The sequence below is a fragment of the Halichoeres trimaculatus genome, unplaced genomic scaffold (genome assembly GCF_033239565.1).
Source record: "Halichoeres trimaculatus isolate MK-OKI-2021-1 unplaced genomic scaffold, fHalTri1.1 fHalTri1_scaffold_15, whole genome shotgun sequence".
Taxonomy (NCBI): domain Eukaryota; kingdom Metazoa; phylum Chordata; class Actinopteri; order Labriformes; family Labridae; genus Halichoeres; species Halichoeres trimaculatus.
Genome location: NW_027437193.1, coordinates 25,091,384 through 25,107,385, shown reverse-complemented (window position 1 = coordinate 25,107,385; position 16,002 = coordinate 25,091,384). Strand labels below are relative to the sequence as shown.

At 39.9% G+C, this 16,002-nt stretch overlaps 2 protein-coding genes across 4 annotated transcripts; both read right to left on the bottom strand.

The window, feature by feature from the left end:
- Positions 1 to 266: 266 nt before the first annotated feature.
- agfg1b (ArfGAP with FG repeats 1b) lies at positions 267 to 10,643 on the bottom strand. 3 transcript variants are annotated; one of them, XM_074689277.1, is made up of 12 exons: positions 10,307 to 10,643; positions 5,478 to 5,571; positions 5,081 to 5,196; positions 4,358 to 4,490; positions 4,117 to 4,273; positions 3,842 to 3,952; positions 3,394 to 3,535; positions 3,016 to 3,095; positions 2,815 to 2,907; positions 2,497 to 2,655; positions 1,883 to 1,977; positions 267 to 1,772 (listed from the first exon to the last, which is right to left on the bottom strand). In XM_074689277.1, exons 1-12 carry the CDS (start codon positions 10,471 to 10,473, stop codon positions 1,713 to 1,715), a joined length of 1,407 nt encoding a protein of 468 aa, XP_074545378.1. In that variant the 5' UTR covers positions 10,474 to 10,643; the 3' UTR covers positions 267 to 1,712. The 3 variants fall into 3 exon arrangements, with proteins under 3 accessions (XP_074545378.1, XP_074545379.1, XP_074545380.1); XM_074689278.1 differs by having other exon boundaries at positions 268 to 1,772; positions 3,842 to 3,949; XM_074689279.1 differs by lacking the exon at positions 3,842 to 3,952 and having other exon boundaries at positions 269 to 1,772; positions 10,307 to 10,640.
- Positions 10,644 to 10,863: 220 nt separating this feature from the next.
- LOC141804404 (putative flap endonuclease 1 homolog) lies at positions 10,864 to 15,861 on the bottom strand. Its single transcript, XM_074688804.1, has 12 exons — positions 15,782 to 15,861; positions 15,557 to 15,684; positions 15,188 to 15,254; positions 14,567 to 14,669; positions 14,252 to 14,306; positions 14,063 to 14,124; positions 13,828 to 13,964; positions 13,144 to 13,204; positions 12,917 to 13,048; positions 11,951 to 12,096; positions 11,715 to 11,859; positions 10,864 to 11,560 (listed from the first exon to the last, which is right to left on the bottom strand). The coding sequence occupies exons 2-12, from the start codon at positions 15,636 to 15,638 to the stop codon at positions 11,504 to 11,506; spliced, it is 1,047 nt and encodes a 348-aa protein (XP_074544905.1). The 5' UTR covers positions 15,639 to 15,684; positions 15,782 to 15,861; the 3' UTR covers positions 10,864 to 11,503.
- Between the last annotated feature and the right edge of the window lie 141 nt (positions 15,862 to 16,002).

Here is a 16,002-nt window from a genome sequence, read left to right as displayed (position 1 = left end):
CTATTAAGTTTAACCTTGTGTTATTTGGACATAATTTTCGCAACCATATGGAAAAAATGCGAATAAATGTGAACCTATGTGTGATATGTGTGTTGTGTTTTATGTTGTATATACCAATCAACAAAAAAAGGGCCCTCACAAATGTCAGCCCCAGTGTCTTAGTTAAATACAGCTGTAAATTGAGCATATTTCATAACCTTCTTGTCCTATCTATAATAAATGTTGAAACTGTTTAAACAACACAGAAAACTCAACTGTAGTTAAAAATCTTTAATTTATTTATACATATATTTATATATGTACACACTGACTTACCTATTCTTGTAAATACAATAAACTCATTGTTAGTCATTGGTGGCACGTTCCAGACCAGTTCTCAAGGGTACCAAGCTGATCCAATAGTGTAACAGGCCCCAAGTTTTAGTAGTTACTTTTACCTCACCTTATCTTAAAGCAAACTGAAGGAACATTAATTCTGGATTCCAGTTTTTCCATTCCAGAGCCTCATAACCAGAAGGCAGGAGGAAAGAAAGACAACAAGGGAGTGTGGTAGAGTTCATCAACATTACATAAATATTGTTCTCAAAAGTATTTCTGAAACGTTTGCCTTTGAAGGGTTTGCTTAACCTGTTTGACTCTGTGGAAGACATCACCTGCAATCATGTGAAGATGCCATAAGCCACAACCCTGAAGCTTTCTGAACAGCCTTTTCCTTTAACATTTCAGTATTCATTAAGTATGATTTATATTCTGGTATCTTCACCCAGAAGAAGACAGGATAACAACAGTTTATATAATAATTTCAACAATGTTTAAAAGATTAAGCTGAGAAGCAAGATAAAAAGCCAGTCTTTTGATATCTTAATGACTTTTTGTCCCTTTCCTCCAGTTGTGCTACAGATGTTATTTGCCCAGGGGGCAGGTCATCTGACATTTCTGCTGGTCTCATATTCAAGGAGTTGGCCTCGATTAAAACCCGAAAGAAGCCTGTAGTAATTTTCAAATTCTCAGATATGAGCAATTTCTAAAAGAATGTCTTGCAGTCCAAGTTTTTGGGTTTCACCCCTCTGGTACATCTGTCTGGGATGTTTGAAAAAAGCAGACATTTGGCTGCTTTGAAAAATAGGCAACTTGAACTGGGATCAGCATGTTAATAAAGGACACATTGCACCTCTGTGCCAGTACAGTAGTAGTTGTGCTAAAAAAGAAACCAAAAGTAATCCCTTTTGAAAATTCAATGCCAGTATCATCATGGTTACTTCACACCATAGATCGTGGACTTGGATGGCACCCTGTTGATAATCCTAAAGTGTTTCCCCGTACTTACATAGATACTTTGTAGTGGGATTTTCCCCACAATGGTGTGTGTATACTCACCTTTGTTAACTCAGTCCTTGTTATACATAACATATACTTAACTGTGATTACAAATTATGATATGCACAGAGCTTACAGTCATAAACAAAAAGTAAAAAGCATACATTGTAAATAGTCCAAAAAAGTATATAATCCTGATAACAGTCCCTTAGTCTTCAGTATAGTCCTTTGTACTCCTTCATAGTGTTGTAAACTTATTTCATGAAAATAAAAAAGAAAAAGGAAAAAGCTAGGTTTTTTTTTTTTTTTTGCAAATGTCCTGCCTCTAATTGCATGATGGGTGCTTTGAATATGTGCTGCATGCTGCCCTCTGCTGGCGATGACTTGGAGTTGTGCTACAGGAAAGGGTTGGTGGATGAACCACTTGATGGGAATGACCCTGCTGGAGCACCCGCCTGAAAAACAGAGGGAGCAGGCATTCACCAAAAAAGTATCCCCTCATAAAGAAATGTGTCCTGTTTAAAAATATTTTATATCATTAACTTCCAAAACAATACATGCTCACCATAAATGGGTTATTAGACATGCCAGGGCCAGCCATAGGTGGCCCAAAGGGTGTCATAGAGGGCTTGTTCTGGCTGTAGACTGGGAATGCAGGGCCTAAGGGTGATAACAGACAAAGGACTCAGCAATTATTACGTCTCTTTTTAACTTTTATTTAAGTGGACCATAAAGAAAAAGTAAAATGGAGTCTGAAATAAACAGTCATTTCACAATCAACTACATCATGGGGGAACTTCTAAAGAGAACTACGTGAATCAAACTCTTAAAATAAACAATGCCAAGCCCCAGAGTACCAGATTGCATTAAAGTGACAACAGAGATCTTCAAAATGTTTTCAGATTTGTTGGTTGTGTTTCTGGTTTAAAGCGAGGAAATTAAGCTCTTTTACCACAAATGCAGTCTGTTTTACTATGCAGCAGCAGGTGAAAGCAAGTCATCCTTTCACCTTGCCAAAGACAGACTTCAAGCAAGATTTCTAAAGCAGATTAATAAAATGCAGATTAAGATTTTATATCACTCATGCCAAGGAAATGCTGATCATGTCCTACATCGTGGACAGGTACTGCACTGGGGGGAGCAGGATAAGAGGGCAGAGGGATGTGGGAGGCCACTAACCATTAGACTGAGGGTGGTAGGTCGCAGGTTGAGAGTAAGGGATGGGGGCCTGGCCAGGGAACTGCTGCTGGAAGTTCCCGCTGAAACTGGTCGGGAGGCAGTAGGAAGATGCATTCCCAAAGCCGGCGGGCATGCTCATAGAGCCAGTACCAAATGAGGCTACAAGACGCACATACACAACACAGGAGTGGGAGTAATTCTACATACTTTGGAAAAATCACAGAGCTATTTGGCAATGTAACTGGGTTACATCAGAAAAACACAAATCTAAGTAAAAATGATATGTGGCAAATTACACTTCATCTAAAAAGCACACACCTGCATTCGGAGCTCTGCCATTGGTCTGGAAGGGGTTGGTGGCCATGTCTGGGGCCACAGCTGCAGCAACAAATGGGTTTGTGGATGGAACGGCTGGATGACAGAGACAAGCACATTGCAGGATGAGTTTTCAGATTGATGTGAAAACGAGACTTAATTCTGTACACAGACTGAAACTGTTGCGGCAGTTATTTGTATCACCTCCAAAGCCAGGCTGCATGCTGGGTAACACAGGTGGATTCTGGGCTGGTGATGACCCAAGCACTGGTCCAAATAGGTTTCTGTTAGAAAAAGGGTATTTTTAATACGGGACAGGCTTTCTTAAACCTTTGTGATTGATTTTGGTCATACTGCGATTTTTTTTTCAATTAAAATCAGCTAGCCCACTTTATCATGAGATTATTCAGTAACTCATATTAAATGCAAGGTTAACTTAAAACTCTTCAATAATCAACACATTATTTTCCTGGCTTTTTGAGTTTGCAGAGGAACTCTGGTCAGAAAAGTAATTTTACTTGATGGATTTATCAAAAGTCTAATTATTATGATACCACTGCGTGTTTGTCTGTGATGTCTCACCCTGGCACATTGCTGCTTGTGGAGACAGTCGAGAGTTCGTTGTCTAACTCAGCCAGAGCAGCATAGCGGTCTTCTGAGCAGCTCCCTGAGTGGGTTTGGGTTGGGACGGCTGTAGACATCGATGGGATTGGCACACCTCCACCTTTTGAGGGGAAAAATGTACTCACACTGACGTGACTCAAGACTCACAGAAAAACTCAGTTGTAAAATTCACATAGAGCTCGTTATAAGACTGGTTGTCCACTGGGGGTCTCCCTACACAGTGCTTCCATTTTTAACTGAATCCAAAGTGAAGGAATACAGTATGGTGTAATTTGCATGACTAAGACATGAACTTGACATCAACAGGATAGACGACCTGCAAATCAAATGTAATGGAAAAATCCAGTGAGGTGAAGGTGAGTATGTGGGTGGGGTAGACAGACACAATGGTAAGGAGAGGGGGTACCTGATGAAAAGGACTTTGAGGGGGGTGACGTGCTCAGATGGGATGGAATTGTAGTGTTTCCAAATGCCTCAAAGTTGGCAAAGTTGGTATTTGAATTACCCTGAGGTGCTGCTGCCATAAATGAGGAAAAATCAACAGAAACAATGAAAGTGGCAAAATAATTAATGACAGGGGAATGAGATGATGACTACTCAACAAAAACATACTTCTTAATTTCTTTTCAAACCTCTACTGGTCTGAGTTTAATGATGTACAGTTAGGGGGTGCTGTTTTACCCGACTGGCTTGGAAAATGTGCAAAGTTGGCAAAGTTTGTGGAGCTGGAGGTTTGAGTGGGTGGAGCAGCAAAGATGTCTCCTCCCAGGTCAGAGAGCAAGTCAAACTTCTTCTCCTGAGCAGCAGCGTGAGCCTGGGAACGACCCAGTCCCGGAGACTGGGCAGAAAACAAAGAGGGGTTGAGGGTTTTGCTCGGCTAACCCAGACAGACATCACAGCTTAAAATCTACAGTCCTCCTACCTGGCGTAGCGGGGTCTTATTGAGTTGCAAGGTCTTGAGGGGTTGGACTTCAGGGGTACTACCAGTGCTGCTGGCTGAAGAGCCAGAAACTGAGGCCTGAACATTTACCCTTGCCTGATCTGGAGGAACATACCTTTGAGTTCGGGAAAGCACATTTAACAATAATCATGAGAAAAATGAAATCACAGAAACAGCTTTTTTAAGTGGATCAATACTCTGAGTTAACAAACAAGTACATTTCCCAAAAGTGTCTTAATTCTATCAAACGTAACCTCCTCCCATAAATTACAGTCTTTAGAGTTTTCTTTTCTTCTCTTCTGACAGTGCAGTGTAGAGGAAGAGTGACACGTGGACATACTTGGAGATCTTAGACAATGAAGAGCATGTAATCAAATTAAAATATGGTTAACCAAATCTGTGACACCAAAACTGTTTCTGGGCAGACGTGACACTTTACTGTCAGCTCTTTTCACCAGTGGATCACACTTCACAGACAGAAACCAGAATGGCTAAATGAACAGCAAATGTTTGACATTCTGAATGAGTATTTCATGTCTTCCTGATTAAACTGTACAAAGGAAAATGTATCTGAGAGTATTTTAGTCCTCTATCTATTTAAACATGAGAATAGAAAGTATGAAAGTCAAGAGCAGAAGTATGTCACTGATGTCTCGGGGTCATTTTTTTTTTAGAAATGAACCAAAAGAAAAATCAAATGTTTACCATCTTTTCTTTTCATATTTTTCTTGAAGAAACTCTTTTACTTTCTGTGGTTCTCGGAAATCTGGAACAACTGATGTCCTGTCGTCATAGAGGCCCAACCAGATGTGTTTACAGACCTACAGGGGGGCAGAGGAATGAGGGGAGTGGGAGGTAAGGAAGGGGATTTGGGTGGGGGGTGGTGGCAAAGCCAAGAGAGAGATGAGAGAAAAGTAAAGGGAAGGGGGGAGGGGATGATGAGAAAGAGGAGAAAAAAAAGTTGGGAGAGGAATGCCAATAAAGTTGACTGAGCTGGGTTCAGAAAAATGCCATGATGCCACTTCAGAATCAAAACCAGATACTAATCAAAGGAAAAGGTGAAAAATGTCTTATGTTGAGTTGAGTTGAAAGGATAAGGTACCTCATTGCTGTGTTTCTGTAAGAACTCAATTTCCTGATGTGTAAATGTGGTCATAGAGATGGACTTCACTCTGTGTGGTGGATTCAGTCCTCGCCTGTTGGTGGAGAAGTGGATGTTAGTTTAAGAATAAGAGAAGCGGGATGCAACCCAGTGCTGTTTGTGTGACATGGAGCCAGCAAAGAAAATTCTCAATCACTGATGCACAGACACACTCCATCCAAGGCTGATTAAACATGAGTGTTTGATGTGTGGGACCTGGAAACTCAGAGCCTCACAAACATAACAGTCATCTCAAAAATGCAAACCAGCACACAGGATGTTACAGTTTCTGTTAAAGTCTCAGGAAATGTTTTTACTAATTCTTGGAAATCTCAGACATCAAAATGACGCGAATAAAAAAATGCAGCAATCTAACAAGACACAACCACATAATCTTTTTTTTTGCATCAGCTCATTTTAAACCTGTTGCCAGGAATTCATTTCAAAAAGTTGGTACAGGGGCATGTTTGACTGTGTTGCATCATCTCTCCTCCTGAGAATGCTCTGCCAACACTGAGCAGGGACCAAAAATGTGGTGCAATTCTTGTCTGATATAAGAATTTAGCTCAAGCTCGCTTTAGTCTGCTTTTTTGTATTTTGTGAAGCCTTGGTGTTGCAGAAAAGGTGCTGAATGTGGTTTGGCATCGTCTTGGCATAAGGTCTTCCCTGAGTTAAGTATTGTGTGGATGGTATAAGCTGACCCTGCTGTAAGCATTAATACATCCCAATACCACCACCAGTGTGCACTGGCAAAAGCCAAGAGTCTGCTTCACCTCTCAGAGTAAGGATGTGATGTCCATGAAAGAACTGCTTTATTTTGATTTAACAGACCAAAGGAAGATTCTGGTCTCAGTCCTGAGAGGTTGCTGATGTTTTTAGACCATGATTGCAAATGATTTCTGTATTTGCATGGTACAGTTTAAATCTGCATTTGTGGAATCACAGGCAAACTTTGTTGACACACAATGGTTCTTGGAAGTGATTCTGAGCCCATGCGGTGATCTCCATGACAGAGTCATCTGAAATTGTTGAACTAATAGCTTATGCAGTCTCTCACAGAAAACAGAGCATCTCTCATCATTATTCCTAAAGGGGCTCAGACTTTCTGGAATGCTGCTTTTATTCTGCTTTTACCGGTTGCAAATTAACCTAGTTAGGTTTAATAGCTGAGGGATATTCCTTGTTTTCAGCTTTCAGCCTTATATATATATATATATATATATATATATATATATATATATATATATATATATATATATATATATATATATATATGGTGGGACTTGGTTAAAAGAATTTAACGAATTAATTATGCAATTTGTAAATAATAATCATAATTAATCGCATTTTGAATCACATCAATATTCAACATCAGAAGCAACACTTTTCAATTCAAACAGATTTGGTAGAAGACTTAATCATTGAATATTCTCATACTCAAGTTTAAACCACAAAATCCTGTTTATTTTGTTCAGAAGATGTTTTTTTTTGTGGACACTACTTTCAAGTACATTCATCAGCCATCATGTGGAAAACAGTGCTGTCAGAAAAATAATCTAATTATTTACAGGATTTGTAATTAATTGATCTAATTAATCACATTTTAATCTTATATCTGCTTAAGGTCCCCACATAAAGACTTTGAACTGTAGGGCATTACAAAATCATAGTGCATGACTAATCAAATGAATTTACGAAAAAGAGAAGATTTGTAAATCCTTTTTTTTTTTTCAACTGGTCAATATTAATTGTCTGTGTTCCCTGCCATTGACATTGGATTACTATTTACTGCGTCTATAGAAGTAAATTATATTTTTCAGCGGAGGGAGGCGGAGTCTGGTGGAGCTTGCCAGTCAAAATCCTGCTCGTAAACTACTGTGGGTGGTGCGCTCTTTGGATGAGAGCTCAGCATGGATATGAGGAGAAATGTGAGATGACAGAGACACAGAGAGACTCTGCGAGTCAGAAAAGTTCAGGCAGCTCACGCTGACACGAAGATGTGTCACGGTAGTTCAGAGAATAGGGCAGCGCCATCGTGAGAAAAGGAGATCATGGAGAGGATCAAATAATGGAGCGCCCAAGGTGAACGCTATCAAAAAAGTTTGAAATTTTTTTTTTTGGACCAAAAACAGGAAGAGAGACATAAAAGAAGAGAGTCCACTCTTCTTGAGTAACTTTGGTGTTTACATGGTCAAAGAAAACAAGATTATTTGGGTCTTAAAAGATCGTTCAAGATGCTCTGAAAATGTCTAGCAGCCAATGAGTTAATCTTGCGTTGATTTTTATAACCCGTTAATGTGAGGTGTAATTAATTCATCTAATTAACGCGTTTAAGTCACAGCCCGAATATATATATATATATATATATATATATATATATATATATATATATATATATATATATATATATATATATATATATATATATATATCTGTCTATATATATATATATATATATATATATATATATATATATATATATATACAGATGGATAGATAGATAGTAATGTAACAGTGTTCCAGTAAGCATTCACTTGTTGACTGGAACAAGGTGCTTCCCCCAGCAATGAATTATCAGTCCCTAAATCATGACTTCAAACAGTGGCAAGCAGTAAGTTTGTTACTCCCTGACTAATCATCCGGTGTTTGCTCAAGCTTCCTCTAAAGTCAATGACTCTAAAGGGGTGATGACACATTGGGAAAAAAATCATACAAAGCAGTAATACCTTCAATCTAAATAGGAATAACAAAGGCTGATGTGTGTGAAATAAAAAAGAATAGTGAAATTTGATGTTAGAAAGACAAAACATGATCATAACTAATAAAAAATATTTATTTTTATGTATTTTTATAATTTACATCTTAACTTTTACTATATTCATTACATCTTAACTTTTACTATATTCTATTTTAAAGAGCTTGTAATTCTGTGTTATTTAAGTAGATGCTAGTCTCACGTCACTTCCTTGTTAATTGTTAGCACCAACAGACAAAGTCAAATTCCTTTTATGTGAAAATGTACATGGCAATAAAAGTTGATTCAGATAATAACAAGACTGTTTAGAATAGGAGAAAAAAAGCTTACATCACTTTGATCAACAAGCAGGTTTAAACCCACTTTGTGTGATTTAAGTGTTACTCTAGATGTTTGGTTGAATGGTGATGTTAGGTTTCTTGAAGATGCAACAAGTGCAGCCAACCCATTACAGCAACGTGCCTTTAATAACAAATCAGATTGAAGATTTCTTATTTAAACAGAGGTACTAATGTGTGTGAAGCAGTATTAAATATGTGGGTCTTAGAAAGAGGGACACCAGCAAGAAGGATCAGTAAGGGATCTATGGTAACCTCCAAAGAGCTGTAAGAGCACAGATAGGACAACGACTTATGTCAACAACTGTTTTTTTGGGGGTTAAGGGTTCACAGCAGATCCACTCAGAGAAAATTCCTCATGAAAAAAGCAAAATAATCTAATTTCCAAAGCACAGTTTGGCATGAGGGATGTGGGAGACTCTGTAAGAAAGTGTGAGAAGGTTCAATGGCCTGATAAGGCCAAAACAAAGAATGAAACCACTGGTAGACTTGTGGGGGCAAAGGGTAAAATTAAGTCAGACACTTGGGAAAGATCCAGAAAGAAAACCTGATGCAATCCATGACAGGGATGACTGGACACCGACGATGACAAAGTCCTTGCGCCACCCGGCCAGATTCCGGACCTGGATCCAAACCAGATTAATGTCAGGTTTGGAAATTCCCTTTCACTGTGACTTGGCAGAGCTTTGAAAGATTTCCCCTTAGATTTATGACTGACACTTGTCACCAGTTACCCATGAATCTCACCCTTGGTCTGTTCAGTTAAAGATTATATGTTGAACATGCATAGATTCAAACAGCTGTGAAGAATATCTAACAGGAGTGGGTTTTTCATTTGTCTCAGTTTCTTTGGAAATAATACTATCAGCTAATATATTCAACAACGTGTCTGGATCCTGCTGATGGAGGCACACACCTACATACAAACTAGCTTCTCATTAATGTGTAAATACAGCTGGGTGAAGGCTTGCAATACCTTCCCTAAGAAGAAAAACAAATGTAACACACTGACAGCAACATCAGCAGAAATGTTTGCTGTGTATGAGCAATTTCAGGGGCGTGGACAATATTGCATATATCTGCCACATTGCCCAAAATTGTGCTATGATTTCGCAAGGCAGAAAGTTTTCCATTAGAAAAAGAGGTTTCATCAGACAACCCACTGCCCCACTTCGTTTTTCACCTATTTCCCAAGCTTAGACCCACCCCGTTCCTGCTTATCTAAAGGTGTGTTTACGTGTGTTAAGGTGTGTGCGTGTGTGTGTGTGTGTTTTGCGAAATGACTTGTCGGAGGTCCAGCTAAAGTTTAACATGCGGAGGCTTTTCATGTCTGTGACGTGCTGTTTTCAGCAGGCTGCTCAAATATTTGGCTGTTAGGTATCTGGACCTAACACAAGGAGGGCTAACTGTGCCCCTGAGACCACCTCACGCTCCGACTACATGTATCCACCAACCATCACTCGCAAGTGATGCTGTAAACAAAACAAACTGACGACAACAACTGGCCCAGCCCAGCGGCTCCGCCAGAACCGAAGGTGGCGTTACCTGTTCTGACTTCAACGGCTAGCTAACGAGCTAACGGTACCGCCAAGTCAGCGGTGCCCCGCACAGACTCACAGCCAACAGATGAGCGTCTGCTTCACCTGGTGTATGCTGAACACATTAAAGATGTCAGTTTCGTCTTTAAGTAAACTCACAGGATACCGGAGCAGGTGGTACAAACGAAGGAGCCTACTGTCATGTTGACATAGGTCGGGCCGCGCTGGTCGCAGTCGAAGCATTTCCTATTCGCGGGAAGGCTAGTCATTTCCCGGAGCATCTTCAGATGAGTCTCCTCCTGCTTTCGCTTGGCACTCGTCGCCATGGCGGAGAACAGCGGGCTGGTATCACCGGGGGACACGTTTGGTGAGGGGACCCGGGGCAGGGCGGGTGTCTTCGCGGCAGACTCGTCGCGTGCGGCTGGCAGACACCTTGCTGAGAGGTCTGGCTGGGAGACTGGGCGACTGACAAACTACTTCTTCTACATGGTGAAAGTGAGAAACAGAACGGCTTTCACAAGCACAGGCGCCATCTGTTGGCTTGGAATGATGCCCCGTATTCTCATAAAAAACTAACCCGGTGCTTTTGGACACAATTCAAGAACAAGGTGCTATGAAAACACTGCACGTGCACAACTTGCGATTACTTGGCCAAGTCACACAAAAACACCACACTAACAAATGAACTAACAAACTGACATTTATTTATAAGGCTCTCAAGCTTGTAAATACAAAACATACATCATAGTCTCAACATATGGCATTTTTTTTGTGGATTTAAACATCTCACTTCCTTTTTTGGAAATTATCTCACTTCTAAACATGTTTTAAAATTCAACTCTCTCGGTCCGCATCTTGGCATCCTTTACACAACAGGTGCTCATTGAATATCTAGTGATGAGACATCCCCTGTCTGCAGTTTTGGCTGTGGGGGAGGTCTCCATGACAGTGGTAACACTGGTCTCTTTCATAGTCTTTCACCTCCTGCTCTGCTTTTCTTGGTGGCTTTGCAGGAAACTGCTTGATAGACTGAGAACCTGCTCAGTGAATTGTATTGTCCTTTTAGAAGACAAGATCATCTTGTTGAATTGTCAGTGGGTGATGTGTATCCATGTACACAAATTAAACCTGGAATCAGCAAGGTGCACGATGTCTGTTAGGTCTTGTTCTTGATTCGGGGGCAGCAAAAAGGCACATCTCACAGTCTCAAAAACCATGATCCAAAATGTAATTTAAGTTAAAGCAACTTCTAACATGTTTCAATATTTTCATGATTTTTGGAGATGTATTGGTCAGAGTTGAAAACTTCTTTTTCTGCCTGGTGGCCAAGGCAGAAAATGGCAGTAGATTATGGCTTTATTTTGTCTTTTGTCTCTTTTTGTTGATGTTTGGAGACTTCTGCACATCCACAGGCTGAAAAAAATAACAGACACATCAACACTCCACATCTTTCAGGTCATAACTGAAGCAAAAATCAAGACTGAAGCAAACACGGTAACTGTCATTATGTTGCATTTTTAAGTTTATTCATTATTTATACCTATCAATCTCATTCATTTATACTCACATGATTCCTTTTCCTGGTGACTCTGAAGAAATCTTCCATGCGCGTCTGTCTGCTACTTCCTGTTGCCCGTTCCTTCTCCCTCTCCTCTCGAATGCTTTCCCGCGTCTGGCGAAACTTTTCCATTCGACGATGGACCCTGTCCCCCCTTGATTAAATAAAAAAAAATCACATGAATACAGCCTTGATGTATCAGCAACATAACCCAAGCTAGAGAAGTTACCGTAACAAGTACATACTTCACGTGTGCCGTGTTACAAAGAAACCCAACCAAGGCCTCTTCATCTGGCTCAGTCCAGGTGAGGTCAGGAGCTTTGGTTTGAGGTTCATCCAAGAAGATCCTGCGTGCTTCTTTGTATTTCCATGAATGTGGCACAGGATGAGTCTTTGGGAAAGTTTTCACATTGTTATTTTACTTTTGTCTTTTGTCAATCAACACAAATAATAAAAATACTTCAGTGGTCCATTTTCAGAGAGTGGCTTTGGATTCCTATTTCAAATAGCAGGGGCGGACTGGCCATCTGGACGTTCTGGAGAAGTCCAGAACTGCTGCCGGTCGGCTGACAGCCGGTTTGTCCGGTGACAGCACCCCCCAGACAGCGGCGGCCAGCCGTTGACAGACCTGCAGCACCGGCCGTCGTTTCAAAAAACTGACCACAGAACAACTGTACATTTTTATGCTGATAACAGGTTGAATTTAGTGTTTAAAAAACGCTAATGCTGAATGAATGGAGCTAAACTCTGCCTTTGCGGTCAAGATGCATGTGTATCTTTATGATCTTTATGATGACGTAGCCTAACCTAACCAACATCCATCATGGCATGTCCTTGCATCTAAGCAGTCTTTATTTTAATTCCTCTGTTTATGTTTAATTTACAACTGCTTTCAAGTTCCTTTTTTCTGTTTTGTAACGTCAATATTTGCATACACTGCTATATAATTGATATTTAACTGGCTTATTGTGCTGCAGTAACAAGTTTCTCCCAACATGCCTTGCTGTATCAGGGCTCTATTCTAGTGTTGTCTTTTCCTAGTTGTGGTGCTGGGCTTCATTCCGACCCACTCAGAGTTGACCAAACAAACGCAAATCAGCTGTTTTGAGAACAAAAGCTCAGTTTCCCATCTGAGGTTCATAGTTCATGGTTTGACTCTGAGTTTGTTGAAACTTCTGTCTGAAATTGGACCCTTGTTATGCACGTAGTACCTTTTTGTTGACATGCAAAACCACTTCCTCGATTGTACGATGCCGCTGGATCAGTGTCAGAGCTTTCTTTGGACCCAGACCAGCGATCTTCTCACAGTAGTCACAGCCCAACAAAATACACAAGTCGACAAACTGATGGAGGAAAGTTGTAAAAAGTCTAAGAACTTGTTTGTAAAATATATTTACATAAAAAAGTGTAATTTACTTTTGAAGGCATTTAGTCTTACCTCACTGTGATTAATTTTGAGTTTCTCCAAGAGCTTGGGTAAGGAGTATTCAGTGATATCACTGTAAGGGAGAGGGAGAAATAAAAACTTTTCTAGTGAAGAAATCTTCTGACTGAGAGTTACCCAACAGTGGAAATAGGGGAAAGTAATATAACTGTAAAGGTAGTATAGTGGCAGGTGAAAACTTTGATCATGAACACAACCAGAGAAACACTTCAGCCATAGCACGACAAGACAGAACAATGACATCCCAAAACAAACACAACACATCCTCCTCCAAAAGTTAAGAATGACAAGAACAGCTTTCAAAATATTTTTCAGCTTACACCATTTTGCTGCTTTAACTGTTTGTCTGAAAGGCCACCTGCTGACAGGATGATGATGACTTGCTGCAGTGCCTGCAGCCTTAAGTAAAGTCAGTAATTCAGAACAACTTTATACTGTTAGCCAGGAAAGACCACTGAATGTAAAGAGCTCTAGGAAGTGACAACTATTTTGTACACATGAACACAACTGGGAACACAAGCTTTTCAGTTCAACCCTCAAGCAATATGGGAGTTTAAACTAAAATTTTATCTGTTAATCAAATTTCCACCTCACTATAATTAATGACACATTTTTAGGCTGTAAATAATAACTCTAAATAAAATCCTGTAAGTGTGGTATTTCTTTGACATTTCTCACCTGTCTCTCTTGGCGTTAAGCTGTCGTATGACAATAGTGGCTCCAAAAGGCAATGTGTCCATGTCCTCTGATGCCACGGCGTCCACTGTCCCCTTTTTCACCAGCCATGCACACAGAGCCTCAGCGTCCCCTGGGGCCTGTAGCCCAAGATAAAGTAGGGATAGAAAATGGGGTTTAAGGTACACCAATGAGATAGCAAAGAGCATTAATTCTACCAATGTTCAGGAGGGCTCACCTGGACAACAGGGACACCGAGAAGTCTAAGAAGCTGGAGACAATCATTGGTTTTGGATGATACTGCAGAGATTTAAAAGAGGTTCTCTAAAAAAAACTGATAGCTACAATTCCTTAGTATAACTAACTAACTAACTATAACTGATAGACAACAACCAGTGCTTGTAGTGATCACTCCAAGCGTAAGTACCTGTGCCTCTACGTTCAGTCCAGCTCCAACCAGCAACCTCAGCTCGCTTCTCAAGCTGCAAGGAAAACAGGAGCTTCATAAGAGCAGAAATCTGTATCACACACGGGTGTTTGTTATCACCCTGGTTCATCAATCTCACTGTTCAGTCACTGCATTGTTGAGATGTTTGCTTATCCGACCCGAACAAGGGAAGAGGACCAGTTTTACCACTCATTATTATCCCTCTGCTCTGAACAGGGATTATCCTGCACACATCAGGAGATTTTTTTACTGTAACATTCAGACAAAAGATAAAGGCTGATAGCTGTCACTTACTACAGGTTTCTTTTCCTGAGGAGGTTTTCCATCAAAAACAAAAACTGGCTTTATGTCATGCTCCAGGAGGGTGAGTGTGCGGTAAAAGACGCCTACCAGAGGGCTGTGGAGAAAAAAAAAAATTGAGTTTTTTTTTTCCCCTTTTTCAAATTTACATCCATTAATGACAAGCAGTTACTAAAACATTCACTTTAACAAAAATAAAATAATAAAATAAAACAGTACTGAAAATAAATCATGACTGTAATCATCATCATCCACCAGGACAGGAATGATATACTTTTCTCCCAATTCAATTCTTTTACAATTTGTGGGGTGCCAGTATGATTGAAACTGCAATTCTTCCCAATTTTTGATTGATATAGTAGATCACATCCCAGCAAGATGACATCTGTCACAGCACCTACACCTTGATTTATTTTTAGAAGTTTTGCCTTTAGAAAGGGAGCTCCATAGATTATGTTTCAAGAAAAAAAATCAATTACCAAACAATTAAAATACATCATAATAAACCTTAAAAGAAGACTATACATGAGGGCTTTTGTTATGGTGTCTTGTCAATAAAGAGCATGTGAAAAATGATCTGCTGCAGAACATATCATGTGTCAGTAAGGAGCTTACCTTAGTGAAGGTGTCACTGCCCGAAACTGGTTGACAATAATAGAAGTGTCCAGTGCAATTACTTTTCCTGTAAAGGGTAACCAATGGGTAACACATCAGTGTTGTTGTTAGCACTAAACTAAAAATTAAACAAATATGAATAGATGAGAGATCATAGAGTTAAGATAAAAAACTGTTTTCACTAGTCTAAACACCTAAGAGTGAAGTACTAAACCCATTCAAGGTTGTGACACATAGTAACAGTGGTCTTCGCTGTTTAGTCATACCAGTTGCGCTAGTATGCTAACATTAGCATTTAGCTTTTTATAAAAACACACGGTCACAATAAACTGGAGACACAGGTGTAGGATTAGTTGTAAAAGCACTTACCTGAGTAATCACTGATATCTTTATGGGAAATAGCATTATGAGCATCGAGGCGGATCAAATCCGCCAGTTTAGTGATCCCCATCGGGCTGTCAGCACTGCTCCTCTGTCTGGAAGTGGTGTTACATCCACTAATTTACAAAATGAGATTACGAAGTTTTTAAACTCTCACTGCCACGTGTGAATGGGTTTTGGTTGAAGAAATCAATCCACAATCTAGCAACACACCTGATCACCGTGAAGTCGCTGTACAATCATAGACCATAACAAAGTAGAATCCCTGACATCACTGGCTTCCTGGTTTGCACGTAGTCTGATGAGGCGATAGGGGTCAGCATTGCACAGAGACAGTACTCTGAAGGAATGTAACATCCATCATCATTTATTGCAGCAAAATATAAACAAACAATGAATTTATTCACATCTCACCAAGAAAATAAAATATGAAC

Coding starts and splice junctions, on each gene's coding strand:
- agfg1b (XM_074689277.1), bottom strand. CDS start 10,473: ATGGCGACGAGTGCCAAGCGAAAGCAGGAGGAGACTCATCTGAAGATG. Junction 2,656..2,814: donor TGGCAGAGCTCCGAATGCAG/GTGTGTGCTTTT, acceptor TGCGTCTTGTAG/CCTCATTTGGTACTGGCTCT. Junction 1,773..1,882: donor TGTCTAATAACCCATTTATG/GTGAGCATGTAT, acceptor TCTGTTTTTCAG/GCGGGTGCTCCAGCAGGGTC.
- LOC141804404 (XM_074688804.1), bottom strand. CDS start 15,638: ATGGGGATCACTAAACTGGCGGATTTGATCCGCCTCGATGCTCATAAT. Junction 13,205..13,827: donor CTTAACGCCAAGAGAGACAG/GTGAGAAATGTC, acceptor TCTCCCTTACAG/TGATATCACTGAATACTCCT. Junction 11,860..11,950: donor TGTAACACGGCACACGTGAA/GTATGTACTTGT, acceptor TATTTAATCAAG/GGGGGACAGGGTCCATCGTC.